General features: G+C 48.3%; 1 protein-coding gene across 1 annotated transcript; it reads left to right on the plus strand.

The window, feature by feature from the left end:
• The first annotated feature begins 378 nt into the window (after positions 1–378).
• pgrmc1 (progesterone receptor membrane component 1) lies at positions 379–20899 on the plus strand. Its single transcript, XM_038775247.1, has 3 exons — positions 379–709; positions 16421–16576; positions 19638–20899. The coding sequence occupies exons 1-3, from the start codon at positions 412–414 to the stop codon at positions 19748–19750; spliced, it is 567 nt and encodes a 188-aa protein (XP_038631175.1). The 5' UTR covers positions 379–411; the 3' UTR covers positions 19751–20899.
• The last annotated feature ends 1576 nt before the right edge of the window (positions 20900–22475 follow it).

Here is a 22475-nt window from a genome sequence, read left to right on the forward strand (position 1 = left end):
GCCATTCCTCGTCCTCCAGGAAAGGGGGCGCAATAACTGGTCCTCCAGGCTAGGGGGCGCGATAACAGGTCCTCCAAGCTAGGGGGATGCGGTAACTGTTCCTCCACGTTAGGACCGCAATAACTGGTCCTCCAGGCTAGGTCGCGCGATAACTGGTCCTCCAGGCTAGGTCGCGCGATAACTGGTCCTCCAGCAGAGGCACTAACTGTTCCTCCAGACTAGGGGCGCGCGGTAAATGGTCCTCCAGGCGAGGGGGCGCAATAACTGGTCCTCCAGGCTAGGGGGCGCGGTAGCTGGACCTCCAGCATAGGGGACGGAGAAACTGGTCCTCCAGGCGAAGGGGCGCAATAACTGGTCCTCCAGGCTAGGGGGCGTGGTTGTCAGTCTCCGCTTCAGACGAACGGCTCTAAGATGGCGGACGAAGCGGTGCAGAGCTCGGTCGGTCCCGGGGTTTTGCAAGAGATCTTCACCAGTCCTCTCAACGTCAGCCTTCTCTTCCTCTGCCTCTTCCTCCTCTATAAGATCGTGCGCGGTGACCGGCCGCCTGAGGGGGAGCCGGCAGATCGCCAAGAGGAGCTGCCCCGGATCCGGAGGGACTTCACCCCGGCTGAGATGCGGGAATACGATGGCGACAAGAACCCGCGGATCCTCATTGCCGTCAATCACAAAATCTTCGATGTCACCAAAGGAAATAAATTCTACGGACCTGGTACGGACACCCAGCCCCCCCCCCCCCCCCCCCGCCCCCGCTGGCGCCCTGATGCCACCCCCCCCCCCCCCCCCCCCCTCTGGCGGGCTGACCACCCCCCCCCCCCCCCTCTGGCGGGCTGACCCCCACCCTCCGGCGGGCTGACCCCCACCCTCCGGCGGGCTGACCCCCACCCTCCGGCGGGCTGACCCCCACCCTCCGGCGGGCTGACCCCCACCCTCCGGCGGGCTGACCCCCACCCTCCGGCGGGCTGACCCCCCCTCTCTGGCGGGCTGACCACCCCTCTCTGGCGGGCTGACCCCCCCCCCCTCTGGCGGGCTGACCCCCCCCCCCCTCTGGCGGGCTGACCCCCCCCCCCTCTGGCGGGCTGACCCCCCCCCCCTCTGGCGGGCTGACCCCCCCCCCCCCCTCTGGCGGGCTGACCCCCCCCCCCCCCTCTGGCGGGCTGACCCCCCCCCCCCCCCTCTGGCGGGCTGACCCCCCCCCCTCTGGCGGGCTGACCCCCCCCCCCTCTGGCGGGCTGACCCCCCCCCCCTCTGTCGGACTGACCCCCCCCCCCCCTCTGGCGGGCTGACCCCCCCCCCCTCTGGCGGGCTGACCCCCCCCCCCCCCCCTCTGGCGGGCTGACCCCCCCCCCCTCTGGCGGGCTGACCCCCCCCCCTCTGGCGGGCTGACCCCCCCCCCTCTGGCGGGCTGACCCCCCCCCCTCTGGCGGGCTGACCCCCCCCCTCTGGCGGGCTGACCCCCCCCCCTCTGGCGGCTGACCCCCCCCCTCTGGCGGCTGACCCCCCCCCCCCCCCTCTGGCGGGCTGACCCCCCCCCCTCTGGCGGCTGACCCCCCCCCCCCCCCTGGCGGGCTGACCCCCCCCCCCCCCCTCTGGCGGGCTGACCCCCCCCCCCCCTCTGGCGGGCTGACCCCCCCCCCCCCCCCTCTGGCAGGCTGACCCCCCCCCCCCCGCTGACCCCCCCCCCCCCCCTCTGGCGGGCTGACCACCCCTCTCTGGCGGGCTGACCCCCCCTCTCTGGCGGGCTGACCCCCCCTCTCTGGCGGGCTGACCCCCCCTCTCTGGCGGGCTGACCCCCCCTCTCTGGCGGGCTGACCCCCCCTCTCTGGCGGGCTGACCCCCCCTCTCTGGCGGGCTGACCCCCCCTCTCTGGCGGGCTGACCCCCCCTCTCTGGCGGGCTGACCCCCCTCTCTGGCGGGCTGACCAACCCACCCCCCCCTTGGCGGGCTGACCAACCCACCCCCCCCTTGGCGGGCTGACCAACCCACCCCCCCCTTGGCGGGCTGACCAACCCACCCCCCCCTTGGCGGGCTGACCAACCCCCCCCCCCCTTGGCGGGCTGACCAACCCACCCCCCCCTTGGCGGGCTGACCAACCCACCCCCCCCTTGGCGGGCTGACCACCCCACCCCACCCTCTGGTGGGCTGACCACCCCACCCCACCCTCTGGTGGGCTGACCACCCCCCACCCTTGGCGGGCTGACCCCCCCCCCCTGACGGGCTGGACCCCCCCCCCCCGGCGGGCAGACCCCCCCCCCCCCGGCGGGCTGAACCCCCCCCCCCCCGGCGGGCTGAACCCCCCCCCCCCCGGCGGGCTGAACCACCCCCTCCCTTGGCGGGCTGACCCCCCCCCCCCCCCCTTGGCGGGCTGACCCCCCCCCTACCATCTGGCGGGCTGACCCCCCACCCTACCCTCTGGCGGGCTGACCCCCCCCCACCCTACCCTCTGGCGGGCTGACCCCCCACCCTACCCTCTGGCGGGCTGACCCCCCCCATCTGGCGGGCTGACCCCCCACCCTACCCTCTGGCGGGCTGACCCCCCACCCCACCCTCTGGCGGGCTGACCCCCCACCCCACCCTCTGGCGGGCTGACCCCCCACCCCACCCTCTGGCGGGCTGACCCCCCACCCCACCCTCTGGCGGGCTGACCCCCCACCCCACCCTCTGGCGGCTGACCCCCCACCCCACCCTCTGGCGGGCTGACCCCCCACCCCACCCTCTGGCGGGCTGACCCCCCACCCCACCCTCTGGCGGGCTGACCCCCCACCCCACCCTCTGGCGGGCTGACCCCCCACCCCACCCTCTGGCGGGCTGCCCCCCCACCCCACCCTCTGGCGGGCTGACCCCCCACCCTACCCTCTGGCGGGCTGACCCCCCCACCCCACCCTCTGGCGGGCTGACCCCCCACCCCACCCTCTTGCGGGCTGACCCCCCACCCCACCCTCTGGCGGGCTGACCCCCCACCCCACCCTCTGGCGGGCTGACCCCCCACCCCACCCTCTGGCGGGCTGACCCCCCACCCCACCCTCTGGCGGGCTGACCCACCCCCACCCCACCCTCTGGCTGGCTGACCCACCACCCCACCCTCTGGCGGGCTGACCCACCACCCCACCCTCTGGCGGGCTGACCCACCACCCCACCCTCTGGCGGGCTGACCCACCCCCACCCCACCCTCTGGCTGGCTGACCCCCCACCCCACCCTCTGGCTGGCTGACCCCCCACCCCACCCTCTGGCTGGCTGACCCCCCACCCCACCCTCTGGCGGGCTGACCCACCACCCCACCCTCTGGAGGGCTGACCCACCACCCCACCCTCTGGCGGGCTGACCCCCCCCCCCCCCACCCTCTGGCGGGCTGACCCCCCCCCACCCTCTGGCGGGCTGACCCCCCCCCCACCCTCTGGTGGGCTGCCCCCCCCCCCCCCCCTCTGGCGGGCTGACCCCCCCACCCTCTGGCCAGCTGACCCCCCCCCCCCCGACATGCTGACACACACCCCCCCGACATGCTGACCCCACCCCCACCCTCAGGTGGGTGGACCCCCCCCGACATGCTGACCCCCCCCCCGACATGCTGACCCCCACCCTCCACGACATGCTGACCCCCACCCTCCACGACATGCTGACCCCCACCCTCCACGACATGCTGACCCCCCACGCTCCCCGACATGCTGACCCCCCACTCTCTGGCGTGCTGACCAACCCCCCCACCCTACCTTCTGACACCCCAACACTACTCCTCTCGCACTCTCTGGTGCCCCACCACCCCACCATCTGGCACCCAATCACATCCCCCCCCACCACCCCACCATCTGTCGCCCTATCACACCCCCCACCATCTGGTCACCCACCATCTGGTGCCCCATCACACCCCCCACCCCACCATCTGCCGCCCTATCACACCCCCCCCACCCCACCATCTGATGCCCCATCACCCTCCCCCACCCCACCATCTGGCACCCATCACATCCCCCCCCACCCCACCATCTGGCACCCAATCACATCCCCCCCCACCCCACTATCTGGTGTCCCATCACCCCCCTACCCCACTGTATGGCGCCCACCACCCTCCACCCCACCATCTGGCACCCTATCACACCCCCACCCCACCATCTGGTGCCCCATCAACCACCCTCTAGAGCCTCGACCCCCCCCCCCTCCTCCCCCATGGTGCCTTGGGCCTCCCCCACCCTCTGGCAGCCTGATGCTGCCCCACCCCACCCTCTGGCACCCTGATGCTGCCCTGCCCCACTCTCTGGCACCCGGACGCTGACCTCCCCCACCCTCTGGTGCCCTAAGCCTACCCCACCCCACACTCTGGTGCCCTGACGCTGCGCCACCACACCCGATGATGCCCTGATCCCCCCACCATAGCGCATCCCACCATACGGCGCCCTGACAGCCCCTCCAACTTTATGGTGCCACGGCTCCCTCTTTCAACACTAGCACTGTGACCACTCTCCCTTCTGGCACCCCTCTCCCTGACCGCTCCCTAACTTTTGTTGCCCTGGCCACTCCCCAGCCTCTGCCACACTGCCCTCTGGTCCTGCTTCACTTCTCCCTCTAGGCTTCTGCTCTGCATTTCATCCTGCCCTCTTATGATCTATTTTGGATGTGATTAATATTTTCTATCCTGACTATTAGCTTATGTTGCATGTGAGGGGAGAGTGTAGAGACCACATCTGTGCTTTCAGGTGAAAGTAAAAACAGATGATCTGGTAATTTTCGTATTGTTGTTTATGGGAGTTTGTTGTGTGCAAATTGGCCGCTGTGTTACAAAAGTCACTTCAAAAGCACTTAATTGATTGTAAAACACTTTTGTGACGTTCCGACGCTGTGGAAGCTGTTGTATAAAAATTCAAGTCTTTCTTTTAAAATAAATAGATTTTTGAAGGGGCTAGTATCGGTTTGCAAGATATTTTCAGCATTCGTGCGGTCATTTGCAAACTTTAGAAATATTGCACAATCTTTGAAACTCTTCCCACACTCTTCAGATTGCATGGCAGAGTGGGGAGTGAAAGTAAGAAGGGTTTAGTCTTGATCCTGAGACCATTCTGTTTGGAGAAGCCTCATTGAACGTTCTGATGATTTTCTGCCTGTCGATTTCCTTTGTTCTGCCTGCTATTTTCTCATCTCCCCATCAGAGGCACTTTTTATGATCCTAGACCAGACCCCCAGATTTTGGTACACTCTGAGGAACCAGTCACATTTTAAGACTTAGTTTGAGATCCTAGGTACTTACGAAGAGAATAAAGCAACAAGATTTTACAGTTTTTAACAAACCAAAATAAATGTTACTGTACAAAGTCAGAAAAGTAATACAATTTACAATATCTATCTTCTACTCTAACTGTTGCAAAGACTGTTTGCCTCTTTCTTGAGCATTGATGTGATGGCAGAAATGTTGTGTAACAAAGATGTTACCACAGCTAGCACACTACACCCTAGTGATTGCACGTGCTGTCATCCTGCATGCAATCAAGCCAGTTCTTTGTTTGGTCTCTAATAATTGGATTTTTTTCCTCCTGTCTGCACCTCGCCTGTTCTCGGCAGTGCTGCATTGCTGGTCACAGTGCAACACTGCCAGAGGACTGGGAGATCTAGCATTGCAGCTTGACTCAGCATCTCATGAGATGTTGTTTGCTGTGAAACATTCCTGGATGAAAGGCATTGCCCGAGCTGGTTATGCTAAAGAAGAGGTGAGGCCTGTTGAAATTTGGGAAAGGTTAAGAAAGTTGGGTGATTAGACATGTGGAATAAATTACCAGGAAGCCCGCTGCCCCACAAAAAACAAAACCCGTAAATGGGTTTTAAAGTATTTGGGTGGGTTTCTTAGCAGTATGTAGGGAAAGAGTGATGTGATTGAGGACTATGGTGGAAAGTGTGTCATTGTGATAAAATGGTGAAAAAGGAACACTTTGAGTTCTTGTGACCTTTTCGTCACCGGTTCTTCCAAAATTACTTTTACTCAGCAAGTGTTAGAAATGATTGTTTGGAGTAATGGGTGTGGACCCTTGCTTGCGATCATGTTCTCTGTGTTGGAACACTTCCACTGTTTGCAATTTAGTTTAGTTTAAATTAGTACTCTCTCCATTCAGCAGATCCCTCATGGTGGGCACTGGAACACTGCCCTGCCCCCCCCCCCCCCATCCCCACATCCTCTGCTTTGTGACAGAGCTAAATTTGGAAATAATTTTTAAAACTAGTCCTGTTTGTGAACAGCTTATGAAATACTGGTTGTGTTAGTGATTACTCACTGCAGACTTTCCCAAATAATCAGTGATTACAGCTAATCTTTGTGAATGTTAGTGTAAACACTGACATTTAAACGGTGATTTGGTTCCCACCTCTAACTCTTGAACCTGTTTCTGTAATTCTGACGTTTTGACCCTAGCTTTATTCCAAAGCATTGCCTGTTTTTAAGAGCAGACTTTGGTTATTCAAGAATATGTGGAAATGAAGGTGATGGGGACCGTTACTACATTTGGATAACCACATTAATGGTAGATATGAGAGGTGGTGACTGGTATATGACCTTGAAACATCCTTTCTAACAAGACTTTGACTGCTTCAGATTTTCATCTAAACCAATAAGCCTTGGATACGGGCGTTGCACAATTTCAGCTGATCTTTGATCGTCAGCTGCTGTTGTGTACAGAAATCCATCACTGAGCTAACAGGCTGGCAATTCCTGATGACCAAGATTCTATGAATGGGCCCATCACCAAAAATACACATGGCAGTGCTCGAAAGTATTTTTGGTATGGTTCAGGAGATTTTCTCTGGCCATACCTCTTTGAGGAACAGTTCTCTGTGATCAGACAAAGCTGGTAGTTTTGTTTCCCTCGTCTAACAGGTTTACTCTGGCTAGTTCTGGGTTCTAGTCCGAGGATCTGTTGAATTGTTTAAGGACGGCAGCCAATGGCTAAAAATGGGTTTTGGATTTGGATTTGTTTATTGTCACGAGTCCTGAGGTACAGTGAAAAGTATTTTCCTGCGAGCAGCTCAAATAGATCATTTAGTACATTAAAATAAAATACATAATAGGGCAACATAAGGTACACAATGTAAATACATAGACACCGGCATTGGGTGAAGCATACAGGAGTGTAGTATTAATCAGTCCATAAGAGGGGCCTTTAGGAATCTGGTAACAGCGGGAAAGAGGCGATTTTTGAATCTTTTTGTACGTGTTCTCAGACTTTTGTATATCCTGCCCAATGGAAGAAGTTGGAAGAGTGCGTAAGCCGGGTGGGAGTGCTGCCCGCTTTGCCAAGGCAGCGGGAGGTGTAGATGGAGTCAGTGGATGGGAGGTAGCATTGTGTGATGGACTGGGCTGTGTTCACGAATCTCTGAAGTTTCTTGCGGTCTTGGGCCAAGCAATTGCCATACCAGGCTTTGATACAGCCAGATCGGATGCTTTCTATGGTGCGTCTGTAAAAGTTGGTAAGAGTCAGTGTTCTGATCTATACACAATATTCAAAACAAATTAAGTTGGTTGCAATATGGAGTTGGCGCATGGCTGCTTTCCACTTAATTTCAAGGTGCTTCAGTTATGTGCTTTTTTTTCTTGCATACATATGGTGATGACGTATTTTGATCCACCTACAACTGAAATAAATTGAACAACCTGGGACTTTTATTTAACCTAGTATGTTGGTATGCCTAAATCTACTTCAATATGACTTCAGGTGTGGAAATGTGGTGCACAGTTGCAATTATAAAACTTACTGTCAGCGAGAGCAATGTTTTTCAAACTTTTTCCAGCGATCCCTTTTACAAAATGGCCAACTCTCGCGACCCACGCCACATTCGCAATAGATTCTCCATAGTTACTTTTTAAAATGTCACACTCATTGTTGGCACTTCTGTATTATTAAATTGTAAATTGCGCTGCTGTTTCACCTTAAAGGACAGTTCTATCCTGACGCCTTGCTAAAGGGTGTAACTCAGGATAATTTGATTATTTTACATCTCCGCACCCATCGTTAGCATTTGGATAATTGCGTGCAAGCGCTGGAAAGATTAACTTGCTTAATGTTACACAGTATTAACAACATCATGATTACTCGTTCAAAATCTAACATGACGTTGGCTAGGAAATTAAATTATAACTCACACTTCAGAAACAGGAACCCTAACAGCTGAACTAAAAACAGTCAGACAGAATGTCACTGGATGCCTGTCAGTAACGTTTCCCAGGTAAATATGTAACAGACTGAAAATATGCTTTAAAAAAAACAATGCTGGGCACAACACAGCTGACCAATAGGCAAACGTGCTGATGTATTCCATTCCATACATCTGCAACATTTTACCGGCTTCTCTATACATATGTAGTTTAGTTGCCAGCCAATACCATTCTTGGCAAACAATTGAAGTCACAATAAAGCAAGAAGCAAAAGTCCTTGTGGTTCGGGAACCGTTTCAGCTGATGGGAGTCCATGTAGCCACACGGCAACGAGTACCTGTGAAGAGGGGGGGATCGCGGCGGGAGAGATGATTGAAAAAAGTGTTCTAGAAGGACAAGAACCCCAGTTTGGCGAGAGAATTCGGAAGTGGAAGGTGTGGACATAGGTTCTTGTAGGGGTGGAGGTGGATGTATGTCAGGTTAACTGAGAGAATGATGTAGGATGCACAGGGTTTTGTGGTAACACTATATTACAGATCCCAGCCAGCACAGTGGCGCAGTGGGTTAGCCCTGCTGCCTCACGGCGCCGAGATCCCCGCTCTGGGTCACTGCCCAGGTGGAATTTGCATATTCTCTCCGTGTTTGCGTGGGTCTTGCCCCCACAACCCAAAAATGTGCAGGGCAAGTGGCTTGGCCACACTAAATTGCCCCTTAATTGGAAAAAAAATAATTGGATGCTCTAAATTTATATTAAAAAAAGAGAAATATTACAGATCCCGACGCTGAACGCAGTAGCAGCAAGTGCCTCCCAAAGAGAATTTTACAGGTCACTGACTGCAATCTGCCCCAACTACACTGGCCTGGAGAGGCCTCACAGCACTGCAGTGAGATTTTACCGAGACACAAAACGGAAAAAATGGTCAGGCGATCTTTGGGGATCATTTTTGATGACCCATTCTACACCATCCCATGACCCATCTGCAGGTCGCAATCCCCATTTGGAAAATCACTGAGCTAGAGAAATCAATAAAGATCTCTAATGTCCTTTAGGGAAGGAAATCTGCCGCCCGAACATCGTCTGGCCTACATGTGACTCCAGATCACAGCAATGTGGTTGACATTTAAATGCCCTCCTGAATAGCTGAGTAAGACGCACAGTTCAAGGGTAATGAGGGACGGGCAACAGATGCTGGCCCAACCAGCGATGCCCATATTCCATGAAATTTTTACAAAGTCATCCAGCTTAGTAAACACAACATATGTTAGCATTTAGAAGAATAGGTTGATTAGATCTAAAACTATGATCTAATATAGCTGCTCTTGATGCATCCAATCTGGCAAATTCTCCCTATATTTAGTTTGACTGCATTGTGTCATTGTCTTGAACTGCAAAGCAAACACAGGCCATCCTGTAAGAGACATCCGTTGTCCCCTCCTCATCCTGATGGACTTTCTTTAACGGTTCCATTTTTGTCCCCTCCTCATCCTGATGGACTTTCTTTAATGGTTCCATTTTTGTAACTGGCTGCGTCTCCTATTAACCTTTCTGATTAACCCTGCTTAAATTCAGTGACAGTTAAGTTCCCTTCCGGCGGTATACCTCTCATAGTCTGAGATTGTGTTAGAAATTTCTTTACGTTCTACCCCTTTGTCTCTCAATCCACTTGGAGAGGAGTATGCGATCAGTTTCCTGCCTCAATCAGTATTGCTTTAATGCTGTCTATTGGATAATTCACCAGATAATGGTGGAGGATATGAGAGAACTTTTAAAGCTAAAACTCCCTTTATGTTTGTCCAGCCTTCCTTTCTGTGACACCTGGAGGTGGGATAATACTTTATGTGGGGAGACCTGTTCAATGTTGTGTGTGCAATCAACAATACTGTTGCAAACATATATTATTTGTATGGGAAAAATCTGTTTCTAGGTACTTTGGATACTTCAATACAAATTTGCTGGGAATTTGGTCACTCATTTATACGGCTACATCTAAAAGATTATTAAATGCAAGTTCTTGGCATGGAATGACATAGATGACTATGTGGGGGTATGATCAGTAAGTTTGCAGATGACACAAAGGTTGGTCAAATTTGCAGATAAGTAGCAGATGGAATTTAACCCTGAAAAATGCGAGGTGATACACTTTGGAAGAAGTAATTTGACAAGGAAGTATTCAATGAATGGCATGACACTGGGAAGTTCCGAGGAACAAATGGACCTTGGCGGGTTTGTCCATAGATCTCTGAAGGTAGAAGGGCAGTTTATTAGGGTGGTGAAAAACAGATATATGGGACACTTGCTGTTAGCAATTGAGGCATAGGGCGGCACGGTGGAACTGCTGCTTATGGCGCTGAGGACCCGAGTTCAATCCCGTTCCCATGTCACTGTTTGTGTGGAGTTTGCACATTTTTCCTGTGTCTGCGTGGGTCTCACCCCCACAATCTAAAAATGTGAATGTTAGGTGGATTGGCCACACTAAATTTCCCCTTAATTGGAAAAAATCATTGGGTACTCTAAATTTATAAAACCGAGACATAGATTACAAAAGCAGGGTGGTCATGTTGGAGTTTTATAGTTGTATAGGCCACAGCTGGAGTACTGTGCAATTCTGGTCACCACATTGTAGGAAGGATGTGATTGCACTGGAGGGAGTGCAGAGGTATTTATCAGGATGTTGCCTGGGATGGAACATTTATTGGATAGGTTTGGGTTGTTTTCACTGCAGCAGAGAAGATTGAGGGTAGGATTGTACACCTGATCGAGGTGTACAAGATTTTATGGGGCATAGAATGGGTGGATAGGAAGCAGGGGCTGTTCCCCTGAGTTGACGGGTCAGTCATGAGCAGGCACAAGTTCAAGGTGAGGGACAGGAGGTTCAGGAGGGATTTGAGGAAAAACCTTTTTACCCAGAGGGTTGTGACGGTCTGGAATGCACTGCCTGAGAGAGTGGTCAAGGCGGGTTGCCTCACATCCTTTAAAAAGGTGCCTGGGTGAGCACTTGGCATGTCATAACATTCAAAACTATGGGCCAAGTGCTGGCAAATGGGGTTAGGCAGGTCAGGTGTTTTTCATGTGTCAGCGCAGACTCAATGGGCCGAAGGGCCTCTTCTGCACTGTATGATTCAATTGTTCTCAATGGTTTCGAACTGTGACTTACAGAATAGAGCTTTATTGTCCATGCAAAAGTGGACATATGTCACCTCTAGATTAACACACAATCACTCGTTAATAGTAAATATTTCATGTATCCTACATTCATGCATTAGTGCATATAGAACATACATCTATACCATATAAACATATTGCAAGAGTGAGAGGGACCACCGAAGAAGGCCTGAACTTTCATCTTAATTGCGTTAAATAAATTATAGAGCTGTGTCTGCTGTCCACCAATGATTTTTACCCACAATGTTGCCAATTCTGGCCAGTCTGCGTTCCACACTCGGGTTATCATACCAGGCTGTCATGTTGAATGTTCAAATACTCACTACCAGACATTTGTACATCTTCTCTAAAACATCTTGATTCAGTCCAAATCCTTTCAGTTTTAAAACTATAATTAAAATTAAAAATAAGGGCAGCACGGTGGTGCAGTGGGTTAGTCCTGCAGCCTCACGGTGCCGAGGTCCCAGGTTCGATCCCAGCTCTGGGTCACTGTCCGTGTGGAGTTTGGACATTTACCCCGTGTTTGCGTGGGTGTCGCCCCCACAACCCAAAAATGTGCAGGCTAGGTGGATTGGCTACGTCAAATCGCCCCTTAATTGGAAAAAATGAATTGGGTACTCTAAATTTATAAAAACAAAAACTAAAAGTGATAATTTCCCCATGTTGTGGAAACCACTGTTTTAACTGAAATCCTAAAGAAAACTTGTTACTGGAGTATCGTAATTAAATTGTTTTGTCCAGTGTTCCTTGCTGTCGTACAATTCAGCTATCCTTCAGTACCAACAGCTGCTGCTGAGCTGGGATATGGGAATAAACATCACTAATAATAATCTTTATTAGTGTCACAAGTAGGCTTACATTAACACTGCAATGAAGTTACTGTGAAAATCTCCCAGTCGCCACACTCCGGCACCTGTTTGGGTACACTGAAAGAATTCAGAATGCCCAATTCACCTAACAAGCGACAGTACTACTATATTTTTTCACAGGGGCATGGATATTACTGATTACCAGCATTTCTAACGCCCATCCCTAATTGCCCATGGGAAGGTGAGGTGAGCGGCTTTCTTGAACTTGTAGGTACACCCACTGTGCTGATAGGGATGGAGTTCCAGCATTTTAACCCAGCGACGTTGAAGGAATGGTAATGTATTTCCCAGTCAGGATGGTGAGTGGTTTAGAGGGGAACTTCCAGGCGATGGTACTCCCATGCACCTGCTGTCTTTCTAAATGGTAGAGGTCATGTATTTGTAAGGTGCTGCGGAAGGAACCTTGGTGAGTTCCTACAGTGTGACCTGTAGGTGGCACACTGCTGCCACTGTACGGTGGTGGAGGAAGTGGTTGGGGTGCTAATCAAGCAGGCTGCTTTGTCTTGGATGGTATTAAGCTTCTTGAATCTTTTAAAAAATAAATTTAGTGTATCCAATTAATTATGGGGCAATTTAGCGTGGCCAATCCACCTACCCTGCAGATCTTTGGGTTGTGGGGGCGAAACCCACGCAAACACAGGGAGAATGTGCAAACTCCACATGGACAGTGAGCCACGGCCGAGATCGAACCTGGGACCTCGGTGCCGTGAGGCAACTATGCTAACCACTTGCGCCACCGTGCTGCCCCGCTTCTTGAGTCTTGGTAGAGCTACGCTCATCCATGCAAGTAGGGTGTATTCATTACACCCCTGACTTGTGGCTTGCAGATGGCGGGCAGGCTAAGGCCAGTCAGGAGAGTTACCCACTGTGGAATTCTCAGCCTCTGACTTGCTTCTCCAGTTCAGTTTCAAGGGCTGTTTGAGTACAGTCTGTATTTTGACTTTGCAACCAGCTGAAGGGATGTGCTGTTGAGATGTAAAACCTACACATCTGGCATCGTACCTAACCATGCTTGAAAAATTCAAAACACACTGTCCAACGTTAGATGTGATTCCATGTTTGGACAGTCCTGTTTGTGCTAAGAATTACACTGTAAACCATTTTAAGATTATCAATCAGGGGCGAAGCAGTGGTTAGCACTGCTGCCTCACTGGTTCAGTCTCGGCCCTGGGTCACTGTTCGTGTGAGTTCGCAAATTCTCCCCGTATCTGTGTGGATTTCAAAGATGTGCAGGTTAGGTGGATTGGCCATGCTAAATTGCCCCTTAATTGGAAAAAAGAAATTGAGTACTCTAAATAAAAAAAAAAATATATATCCATTATTTTTTTAAAGTATCAATTAGACTAGCAGTATGGCTCAGTTACAAATAAAAATCTTTATTATTGTCACAAGTAGGCTTACATTAACACTGCAATGAAGTTTCTGTGAAAATCCCCTAGTCGTCACACTCTGGCGCCTGTTTGGGTACACTGAGGGAGAATTCACCTAACAACACAATTTTTGGGACTTGTGGGAGGAAACCCACGCAGACACAGCAAGAACATGCAGACTCTGCACAGACAGTGACCCAAGCCCGGAATCGAACCTGGGACCCTGGAGCTGTGAAATACAGTGCTAACCACTGTGCTACCGTGCCGCCCACATGCTGGAAGTCACATGTATTCACAGGACCCTCCTTTTTAGACAGAAGGAACATGTCGCGCATTGTGCCTTTTTTTCAGCGATCAAAAGTTTGGGGGAACTGCTATTCCCTGGTTCATTATCAATGGCAATGTCTTGACCAATCAGAGTCAACCTACCTGGTTTGAATTTGAACAAAAACTTAGCAGTTAACTGCTCCCTGGTGCATTCTCCATGACAATACCTCTACCAACCAGAGTCCACTTGCCAACCAACCAGCATTCTCTTCTCATACAGTGTAAATTGTTGTTCCCTTTACTATTCTTACGAACTGCTCTGGTGAGTGCAAGAGGAAAAGCTTTAGCAGCACTCAGCAATTCAGTGTTCTGTACTACTAAACAACTATTTAATTGTATCCTCAAGACTGTCCAACTGAGATGAAGCAAAGACCGAAAGTTGAAGATAAGGCTATTCTGATTATTTAATGAAAAATCTATTCATTGATAAATTAGCAAAGCTTGTTTTTCTTAAAGAACATTATTTCCACTCCCCTCCTATTGATTTTTGACATTTAGCTAGAGCAGCCACTGATAAGGAGCTGAAAAATCCTCCTTGGTAGAGAGAAGAGTGGGTGGAACTGGGGTGGTCAGATTCACAGTAGGCATGTCTGCTGCTTTTTAAAAATATAAATTTAGAGTACCCAATTAATTTTTGTCCAATTAAGGGGCAAAAAAAATTTGCTGGCATTGAGGGATAGATTGTTGTCGTTGCACCACTCCAATGCCTTCGCTATCTCCCTCCTGTATTCTGACTCGTCATTGTTTGAGATCCAACCCACTATGGTGGTGTCGTCAGCAAACTTGTAGATGGAGTTGGAGCCAATTTTTGCCACGCTGTTGTGTGTGTATAAGGAGTATAGTAGGGGTCTAAGTAGGCAGCTTTGCAGGGCCCTGATATTATGTACTACTCTGGAGGAGGTGTTGTTTATTCTTTCTGGTTGGGATCTATGAGTCAGAAAGTAGAGGATGCAGTTGCAGAGTGAGGAGCCAAGTCCTTGGTTTTGGAGCTTTGACATGAGCTTGGCTGGGATTATGGTGCTGGGATTATAGTGAGCTGTCGACAGCAAATAGGAGTCTAATGTAGGAGCCCTTATTGTCGAGATGCTCCAGGGTGTAGGGCCAGGGAGATGGCGTCTGCTGTGGACCGGTTGCAGCGGTATGCGAATTGCAGTGGATCAAGGCGTCCTGGGAGTATGAAGATGATGTGCCTCATGACCAACCCTTGAAGCATTTAATTATGATTAATGTCAGGGCCACCGGACGGTAGTCTTTGAGGCACGTTGCCTGGTTCTTCTTTGGTACCGGTATGATGGTGGTCTTCTTGAAGCAGGTGGGGACCTCGGAGTGGAGTAGGGAGCGGTTGAAAATGTCCGCGAACACATCTATCAGCTGGTCCGCGCAGGAACTGAGTGCATGACCAGGGACCCCGACCGGTCCCGTCGCTTTCCGAGGGTTCACTTTCAGGAAGGCCAATCTGACAATATAATACTGATGGTATAATATTCTTCTGAAGAATGATGGATGAAAAATTCAACAGACACAAGCATATAAAAGAGACCAAGAGCGCAAAGAAGACAGAATTCAAGTGCAAACTTTGTTTCATAATGACTTTTTTCTGCCATATGCAACAACGCACATCACTTAATTTATAATGCAACGTAAGTAACTGCCTGATGCAAAATGGACAATTCACTACAATTAACATTTTGAAGATGTTTATGATCATTAGGGGTATTGACAGGGTGGATGTGGAGATAATGTTTCCTCTTATTGAGAATCTAGAACTGTTTAAAAATAAGGGGTCGCTCATTTTGAGACCGAGATTAGGAGACTTTCTTCTCCAGAAGGGTCTTGAGTTTCTGCAACCCTCTTCCTCAAAAGTCAGTGGAAGCAAAATCTTTGAATATTTCTATGACAAGGCTAGGTAGATTCTTGATTAACAAGGGGGTGAAAGGTTTTCGGGGTAGGCTGGAATGTTGGGTTGAGGTTACAATCAGATCAGCCATGGTCTTATTGAATGGTGGAGCAGGCTGTGTGACGTACTGTTCCTAATTCGTATGTTAATATGTTAAAATACATACCATTATCAGTTAAAAGTAAAAACTCCGGCCTTGAAAATATGCTGTGTATTTTGGCGTTGGCCTGGTTAATGGGGCTGATTTAACATATGTGTTAATATTTCAGACTGGGATTTCCTATGGCATGTTGGCTACTCCATATTAATATCTCAGTATAATTTTTCAAGGTCAGAGATTAGTTTGAATTTCAGAAGGAAATCTCTTCCTATTTGTGTTTAAACATGTGTGGCTTTGCTTCCTGGAAGAACTGTGTCTTCCTTCAGTTGTCACCGTTTCTCAATTTCATATTGTTTAATTGATTCCACTTTTGAACAAAAACTTAGCTGAAATAGAACTCCTACAGCTTCTAATCAGAACAATTATGCACTAATTAATTGCCATGGGGCTGTGCCTTTGTTTTGTGAGGTAATTTTCCAAAACTCCAGTATCATTTATAAGTAAAGAATTGCAAGAGAGGTGAAACATCAGTTGGAGAAACGATTACATTAATAAATTACTTTATTTTGTCTAGAGGGACCTTATGGCATATTTGCTGGAAGGGATGCGTCAAGAGGCCTTGCTACATTCTGCCTGGATAAGGAGACGCTGAAGGATGAATATGACGACTTGTCTGATCTCGATACCATGCAGCTGGAAAGCATTCAGGAGTGGGAGATGCAGTTCACCCGTAAGCATTCTCGTGGTTTGATGGCGGAAGTTTGAACCTCGATTTATGTTGTCTAGACCAGGCTATTCTAATCCCTCATTTCAAATCCAGGGAAATGCAGTAGAGAGGAGGAACCATGGACAGAATTAAGCTCTGTTCTGTTGTATAACCACCAAAATGTTTGCATTAATCCTCTGCTTAATGTTTTCTCATTCCACAGTATATTAAAGAATTCATTTGTTAACAAATATCTTCATATATAATTTAATAAGATATGCTAGCTGCCTATTGCAAAAAAGTTATTGATCTACAATCCTTAAAAGCTTTTGACCATTCAACTGTAAGTTAATAGGCCCAAATTCCTGCCAGTAAAGGTTTACTGTCAGTTGGTATTTGCTTCCTTTCCCGGAAGGAGAGAATGTTCATCACCTAAAACTGAAATTTCTTTTGGATGTCACTAAGTTATGATATTCTATTTGATGTACATAGAAAATAGAAGCTGGAGGGAGGCCATTCGGCCCTAGGAGCCTGCTCTGCCATTCATTATGATTGTGGCTGATCATCAAATCAAGTTCAATACCCTGATCCAGCCTCCAACCCCCCCCCCCCCAAACATCCCAATGCCCTATACAATTGCAGTAAAACATCGCTATTCCTATACTCAAATCCTCTCTTTATGAAGGCCAGCATACCATTTGCCGCCTTTCCTGCCTGCTATACTTCCTCATTTTCCTCAATTGATGCGCGAGGACAGCAATATCTCGCTAAGTATCTCTCTCAATTAATAATCTGCCTTCCAATTTTTGCTACCACATTATACTGTGTCTGCATATATCCACTCAGCCTGTCCAAATCTCACTGGAGCATCTCTGCATCCTCCTCACAGCTCACCCTCCCACCTAACTTTGTATCATCTGCAAATTTGGAGATAATGCATTTAGTTCCCTTGACCAAATCATTAATATAGCATCTGAACAGTTGGGGTCCGAGCACAGATGCCTGCGGTACCCCATTAGTTACTGCCTGCCAATCAGAAAAAGACCCATTTATTCAACGTTTTGCTCCTGTCTGCTATCACCTCTAGTCATTACCCGTAATTCTTTGTGCTTTAACTTTACATTGTAATCTTCAAGACCTTGTCAAAAGCCTTCTGAAAGTTTAAATAAACCACATCCACTGGTTCTCCCTGGTCAACTCTACTAGTTACATCATCAAAGAATTCTAATAGATTTGTCAAGCATCATTTAGTTGATTCTCCTGAGTCTGCCCTGTTTACTGAGGAAAACGCAAATTTTATAGTTGACATTGTGGAGGAGACAAATGTATAAAAGGCATACATTTTTGGATACCAAAGGAATCCAGGGATATAGGGATAGTGCTGGAAAGTGAAGTTCAGGTCAGTGATCAGTAATGATCTTATTGAATGGCGGAGAAGGTTTGAGTGGCTGTATGGCCTCCTATTTATTATGTTCTTGTATGTAGCAGCATTGTGTTTGGTTTGGATAAATACCAAAAGCAGTGCCACAAGTGATGAAATTGCTACATTCCCCGAATGGTCTGAATTTTAATTTGTGCTTGGTTCCTGAGACTTCTAGCAGAATTGAATTAGAGGATGGAAGTGTCTGTGCAGAGTAGATAAAGAACCTTTTACCACAGAAGTGATTGTGAAGCAATGAGAGCACTCATCTTTAACAGCTAATGCTTCTTGTGCCATCCTCAGAAGAAAAACACACTGGAAATATGTCCAACTTTTAATACTGAAGCAGATATAGCTGTGTAGTTCTCAATACTTTTGGCAAATACTTATGCTTGCATATAGTAAATTGGATAAAACTACTTTACAGCTCAACCCAGCAATACAAGTTTTAGCTATCAACTAATTTTACCAGTCCTAATTCATTTTTTGAAATGAATATTGGCCTTTCCGGTTGTTCTATGCCTGTAAGTATGTTGTTGTAGCAACTCTGATACTTGGTTTCTCACTCTCTCTTCAAGGTCCTGTTGACACTTACATTGCGATTACAATCACTTATTTACTAAACCCTTACATATGGCTTCAACTTCAATCACTAACTCTGTTAAAGTGAGCCTTGACTGCTGCTTGCATTCCTGCCTCTGTGTCAAAATGTGCAGGGTTCCAGTAGTCAGTCCTGGTGAGTGAAGACTAGAACTCCACTCTGACATCCAGTAGGATGCTCCTGTCTGCTGGGTACGATAAGCTGTTTTTCATCGTGTGTGATGTGGGAGCCCATTAAACATCGTCCACCAATAAGAATGAACTACCCCAGGGGTTAGTATAAAGCTGGATATGACCTTGGAAGGAACACTCACTTTGTGGTCTGTGAAACTGAAACCTTTCATTCCTTCACATTCTTCTCCGAGGAGTAAAGTTAGGAAAAACAAAATTGCTAACTCTGATAGTGCATTTCAAAGCCTCACATCCATCTCTTTTTGTTTCTCTTGTACCTATGACCCCTTGTTGTACGCTCCATAATCAATCTGTTCCTATCCATTTTGTCCTAGTACTTCATGATTCAAATCACCTTAATCCCTGTTGTGAGAAAAAACAGCTGCAGAATTTTGTTTTTGCTAAATTTACTGTTGGTACAAATACATCAGGTTTAAATGAGTAAAATTACAATTTTGTTTCCTTGCTACCTTTATTATTACCAATCTTGAGTTTTCTCATTGATACTTCAGATATGTTTGTGGGAGGAGTGCTTTGATAATCCAAGCCCCAAGGTGTGGCTTGTGTGGTTTGCTAGGATCAAAGATTTGACACAGATTGTTTGGCTTGATCTGTGTAGATCAAATTTATTGTGAGCTGAGAGAGGGTGTGGTTGTTCTCTCAAACACTCACTGTTGTGTATATGCGCCATGGAACGATTTACCAGCGAAACAAGGTGAGATGAGGGAGGATGAGCTTCCTTCTGTGTGCGTTGGGGCACACTGCAGTGTCCTAGCGCTCTTAAATATTGCACCTTTTTTGGGATGTTTGTTGGGACATTTCCCAAGACTGGAATGTTAATTAATGTAAAGACCTTTCAAAAGTCATGCTCTCTTGTTTCCCAATCCTTTTCAGAGAAGTATTATTATGTCGGAAAACTCCTGAAACCGGGAGAGGAGCCCACAGAATACACCGATGAAGAAGATACAAAAGATGGAAAAGAGGCTAAAGAATTGAAAAAGGAGTGAAGTTTTACAGTTTGGAGAGACCTATTTTTGTAGAATTGATCACGCAACAACAACATTGTATTGAATTTTTGAAGTAAGATTTCTGTGGGGGTGGGGAGGGTATGATTATTGCAACTGTTCAGTCTCATTGCTTTGACTGATGTTTTGGGGTACAGCATTGAGTAAGGGTGAATGGGAAGTTGTATGCTGGGAGCATCATTCTAAAAAAAGCACTAAGCTGCAAATATTGTAAAACTGCAATGTGACACTTGTCCCAGCCAAGGCAGTGTTGCCTAGTCTGAATCAAGCTACTCAATTCAGGCAGCATAATTTGAAAATATGTAACCAATGTTTTCCTCATTTCTCTCTAATAGGAGAAGGCATAGCGACCGTTACACATTAGAAATTAAGTTTAGAGAAACGCATTAATGGTACAGCAGGGATGCAGGCCATTCAGCCCAACCAGTGCAGGTTGATGTTTACCTTTCATGTGAGCAAATAGTATTAATCACGTTCCTGCAGAGTTAACCTTTATTTAGCTGAAGTTGGGCTTCTAGCAGTGTTTCTGGTCCAGAAAGATGTGCAGCTGCAGTTTACAGCTGCGTAGTTTTATACGGTCAGCAGTTAATTCTGTTCAAATGTTGTTGCTTGCCTCATATGAATGCAACAGAGCCCTTCTTATCAGGCGCAGTCCCTCAGTGAAGGTATGTAGCAATAACTGAACAGATTACCTTGAAGATTGAGATTCAGAGGAAATGTGTGGCAAAGCTCAGTTAAAACCACATTCTCTTTAAAATATTGGGCCTACGAAGCAAACCGTTTTAATATGCATGTGAAATCATTCCAGCAGTTAACCAATGAAAAAGCAGATTGTTTTGCTTCTGTAGTTTTTCTAATTGTAGGGATCAGAAGACCTGTTTCTATGTCATTGTATAATTCTTGAACAACAGCCGTCACCAGTGGAAGGCTGATATGTGACCTCTTCAGAGAAATGTGCTTTCTAAAAGGAATTCGAATCCCATGTTTGCATTAAATATATGCCTAACCAGGTTAAATGTTGTGTACTAACAAAAGTTTGATTGAATCTGTACAAATGGACATCAGATGATACTGTAAGGCATCTATGTTTACTTTTGTTGAAATAAAGAATGTCACTACTTGGAATTCAAAGCATGTTGATTTAATAGTGTAAAAATGAGAACTGACAGGGTGGTGCAGTGCTGCCTGCAGCTTGATCCCAGCCCTGGGTCACTGTCCGTGTGAAGTTTGCACATTCTCCCCGTGTCCGCATGGGTTTCACCCCCACAACCCAAAGATGTGCAGGATAGGTGGATTGGCCACATTAAATTGCCCCTTAATTGAGGAAAAAACAATTGGGTGCTCTAAATTTAAAAACAAAAATGAGAACTGTTGCAATAAAGATCACAATGTGTGATCCTTTATCATGACTACTCTGGCCCATTTAGTAGATATTCTTAATGCAGATTAAGGGTGCAGTAGTGTCTTGGTTCTGGTATCGGACCAGCAGAACAGAAGCTGTTGAAATTCCACAAAGTCAAGTTAATAAATTGTTTTCAATGAGTCATGGTGACTGGTGCACCTTGCAAGGAAGCTTTAAACTGCAGGATTCATGTTAGAAACTCAAATAATTTATTAATATCCCTCAGGCCACAGTGGTTAGCATTGCTGCCTCACGGCGCCAAGGTCTCTGGTTCGATCCCGGCTCTGGGTCACTGTCCGTGTGGAGTTTGCACATTCTCCCCGTGTTTGTGTGGGTTTCACCCCCACAACCCAAAGATGTGCAGGGTAGGTCGATTGGCCACGCTAAATTGCCCCTTAATTGGAAAAAATGAATTGGGTACTCTAAATTTTTATAAATAAAAATCCCTCCGGCAACTTCCCGCACCATTTATTCCACAACCCCCTCCCCCCATGTCTGCTAATTGACCTTGTAGTTTGAGGTTATGGACCTTTTAAATTTCAATTTTATTGCTGATTTCGAAATCCTTGTCTCCAAATGTTCTTCAGTCTTTGTTCTTAGTATTGAAATTTTGTTTAAATAAAACACTCGGTTACATTTTAAGCGGTAATCAGGAAAAATCAGTTTTAATCTTGGTTACTACAAAATACTGTACAAAAAAGACAGGTGCTCTATTGTGATAAGTAACCTTGATTACAAAACACGAGCTATTTTAACAACAAAATACATTTCTAATATTTGAATGAACTGCTCGTCCGTGCTGTCTGCTAAAATGTTCATTTAAAATAGTACATCATTTTGCACTAATTTTTAATGTCTGTCTGAAGGTTGATGCTAAAATTTAATTTTGCAGTATGTGATGTGACAATTGCTTTAGGATCATGAATGAAATGAAAATGAAATGAAAATCGCTTATTGTCACGAGTAGGCATCAATGAAGTTACTGTGAAAAGCCCCTAGTCGCCACATTCCGGCGCCTGTCTGGGGAGGCTGGTACGGGAATCGAACCATGCTGCTGGCCTGCTTTAAAAGCCAGCGATTTAGCCGAGTGAGCTAAACCAGCCCATGGATCATTGAGTGAGCGGCGGCACGGTGGTGCAGTGGTTAGCACTGCTGTCTCAGGCGCTGAGGATCTGGGTTCACTCCCGGCCTGGGTCACTGTCCGTGTGGAGTTTACACATTCTCCCCGTGTCTGCGTGCGTTTCGCCCCCACAACCCAAAGATGTGCAGGGTAGGTGGATTGGCCAGGCTAAATTGCCCCTTAAT

This window comes from Scyliorhinus canicula, chromosome 17 (assembly GCF_902713615.1).
Source record: "Scyliorhinus canicula chromosome 17, sScyCan1.1, whole genome shotgun sequence".
Lineage (NCBI taxonomy): Eukaryota > Metazoa > Chordata > Chondrichthyes > Carcharhiniformes > Scyliorhinidae > Scyliorhinus > Scyliorhinus canicula.

Excerpts from the sequence above, each read along its gene's own strand:
- pgrmc1 (XM_038775247.1), top strand. The coding sequence starts at position 412 with ATGGCGGACGAAGCGGTGCAGAGCTCGGTCGGTCCCGGGGTTTTGCAA. Across the intron at positions 710-16,420 it reads AAATAAATTCTACGGACCTG|AGGGACCTTATGGCATATTT; the intron begins GTACGGACACCC and ends TATTTTGTCTAG. Across the intron at positions 16,577-19,637 it reads GTGGGAGATGCAGTTCACCC|AGAAGTATTATTATGTCGGA; the intron begins GTAAGCATTCTC and ends AATCCTTTTCAG.